Consider the following 2,623-nt stretch of genomic DNA (forward strand, 5'->3'; position numbering starts at 1 on the left):
TTTTTTTTTTTTTTTTTTTTTTTGCAGGAACCTTGCAGTTCTTGTCACTTTTTCAGGCTAAGTCCATCATTTCCGTAAATCGTATCAACAACGTTCCTCTGAGGGATATCGTCCCGCTTGAGTGAAATAGTAGACTTACTGGCCACAAAACGTTCTCAAAAATTGTAGTAAATAATTCTATCGATGGAAATAATATAGATGGTGTTAACGTTGCTCAACTTGCTAGATCAACACTGTTAACTTCGGGGAAACAGACATTAGGATTCTTGCGTATTTCTTCAGATGTTAAGACTAGCGATATATTTTTGTCTGGTAAAATAAACAACTTATTACTAAATTTGTTGATTAAAGACTTGGCCAGAGTAGATAGACCTGCCGCAGTTATGGGAAATAAGATCTTTAAAGACGACTTTATAATTGATAACGAGTTGGTAGCGCGAGAAATAGACAACATTGCCTTACCCCAGGATCTGTTGTTGTCTTCTGTGGAACAAACAATTTCGGCCAATAAAGAATTTATACAAACTGTTATGACCAGTGTTGAGGTAACTGGTTACGTTGACCACGTGACTCTTCCATATGACGTGGCTTCCTTGACGGGATCCGAGTACTTGCAAAATGCTATCACGTTTTCTAAAGGTTTATTTGTTGACCGTGACGTACGCGTGTACCATGAAACTGATGGTATTGATATCTCTTCGTTAAAACAACGAGTCAATGAAATGATTAGACAAAATCTTGGAGAACTTGGTGCCATTATAATCAACAACAACTTGGAAGTCAGTGGGAGAGTCAACGAAGTAGATATTGGATATCTTCATCAAAATGGCATCTCTTACGAGGGTGAGGTCGTATTTATTTTAGCACCAAAGGTTTTTACACAACTGAATATCGTAAAAGTAAAGGTTGTTCAGGAAGAAATAGGAGGAATTCAGCTGTCACGTTATATGACCGTATATTCAACGCAGACTGTTAGAGGTACGTAAGCTTTTAACTTCCAAGTTAACTTAATACGGACCTAATTGTACCGTTTTACACTGACATTACGTATTTTGTTGACCAGAACAGAGTAACTGGTGTATCAAATAAATATCAAAGTTAGCTTTGAACTTGCGAAAAAGCAAAGTGCACGTGCTTAGTCCACGTCCTGTAATTTATTTATTTTACTTTATTCCTTTTGTCAATAATAAAATTGTAGGAACAACAATCAAACGCTGGGTCAACGTTTCGCTGAGCTCAAAGTATTGATCATACTTAGAACACGAATGATTGATTATTAATTGAGAGAATTGGGGGGAGAAGCTGCATCACTGAAATTTGTGGCTTACAGGAGAATGTTACTTTAATTTCAGGATAAATCTTAAATCAATTTAATTTCTAAATTTTCATAAACATAAAACAAATTACCCGTATTCTTCCAACAAGTCTCTGCACTATATCCAGTCACTAATGGACTGTAGTGAATTAGAATATTCTTCTGTAAGAAGTTTTTGTAACATTAAGTTTTGTATATACAACTAATCTTTCGGTAAAATGTTGAATATCAAATTGGTTCTCGCATAAGCAACTAAGTAAACCCTATTGTTGGTATGTTACTTATCTATGTCACAAATGTAAAATATATTTTCTAGGTAACAAGGTGTTTGCTGTTCCGGTTAATTTCGGCAATTTGGAATGCCCAACCATCGATGGAGTCGGACTAGATATTTTGTCTCTTTTTAAAATAAAACTCGTCAATGTTGTACACGTGGTTGATTCGCTCATTATTCATGGTTACATCGACGGATTGGACACTGACACATTTGTCATCAGGAACGTTGTTCAAGAAATCGGCGCACGAAAGACAATTAACAGTTTTTACACGGACAGTTTAACGGTCAGCGGTAACGTTTTCACCTCGTCAGGGGATTTTCATGATCAATTCAAACGGCTGAATAGTAGTGGGATAAGATTATCCAAAGAGGAAACTTGGCATCATGATTTTATGTTTGGAAATAATTCTTTCGGCAGTTTTTATGTAGGTGGACCTGTGAATAACGTAGACTTGAAACACTTGGTTTATAATACGATGTCTCTCTACTTGCCTCAAAACATCAGTGTGCCCATTTACTTCGAGAATAGTCCAGGTGGGTGTCTCAAATGTCCAAACATTCAGTAAAGGAAGGTTTTGGATGTCTGTTTTTAATAAATGAAATAATTATCTTTTTTTTTTTTAAGTCATTACATTTCCACACATAGATAACTATCATTGTGGTAATATTGAGAGTGTGTATTGTTACACGTTGAACAGTTTATGCCGTACTGAAGTTTGTTTATCATACCGTGCCATAGATAACTATCATTGTGGTAAGATTGAGTGTATTGTTACACGTTGAACAGTTTATGCCGTACTGAAGTTTGTTTATCATATCGTGCCATAGATAACTATCATTGTGGTAAGATTGAGTGTATTGTTACACGTTGAACAGTTTATGCTGTACTGAAGTTCGTTTATTATATCGTGCCATAGATAACTATCATTGTGGTAAGATTGAGTGTATTGTTACACGTTGAACAGTTTATGCCGTACTGAAGTTTGTTTATCATACCGTGCCATAGATAACTATCATTGTGGTAAGATTGA

The 2,623-nt window shown here is 35.6% G+C and overlaps 2 protein-coding genes across 2 annotated transcripts in view; both read left to right on the plus strand.

Annotated features, from left to right (window-relative positions):
• Positions 1–152, plus strand: part of LOC111088493 — a 13,103-nt gene extending 12,951 nt beyond the window's left edge. Inside the window, exon 9 of the mRNA XM_022398789.1 lies at positions 28–152. Coding sequence (XP_022254497.1) covers positions 28–125 — 98 coding nt within the window. The 3' untranslated portion in view covers positions 126–152. The remainder of the gene's footprint in view (positions 1–27) is intronic.
• Positions 153–158: 6 nt separating this feature from the next.
• The window catches only part of LOC111088492, a 25,178-nt gene continuing 22,713 nt past the window's right edge, over positions 159–2,623 (plus strand). Inside the window, exons 1-2 of the mRNA XM_022398788.1 lie at positions 159–978; positions 1,632–2,126. Of these exons, the coding sequence (XP_022254496.1) occupies positions 384–978; positions 1,632–2,126 (1,090 nt within the window). The 5' untranslated portion in view covers positions 159–383. The remainder of the gene's footprint in view (positions 979–1,631; positions 2,127–2,623) is intronic.

The sequence above is a fragment of the Limulus polyphemus genome, unplaced genomic scaffold, assembly GCF_000517525.1.
Source record: "Limulus polyphemus unplaced genomic scaffold, Limulus_polyphemus-2.1.2 Scaffold3865, whole genome shotgun sequence".
Taxonomy (NCBI): Eukaryota; Metazoa; Arthropoda; class Merostomata; order Xiphosura; family Limulidae; genus Limulus; species Limulus polyphemus.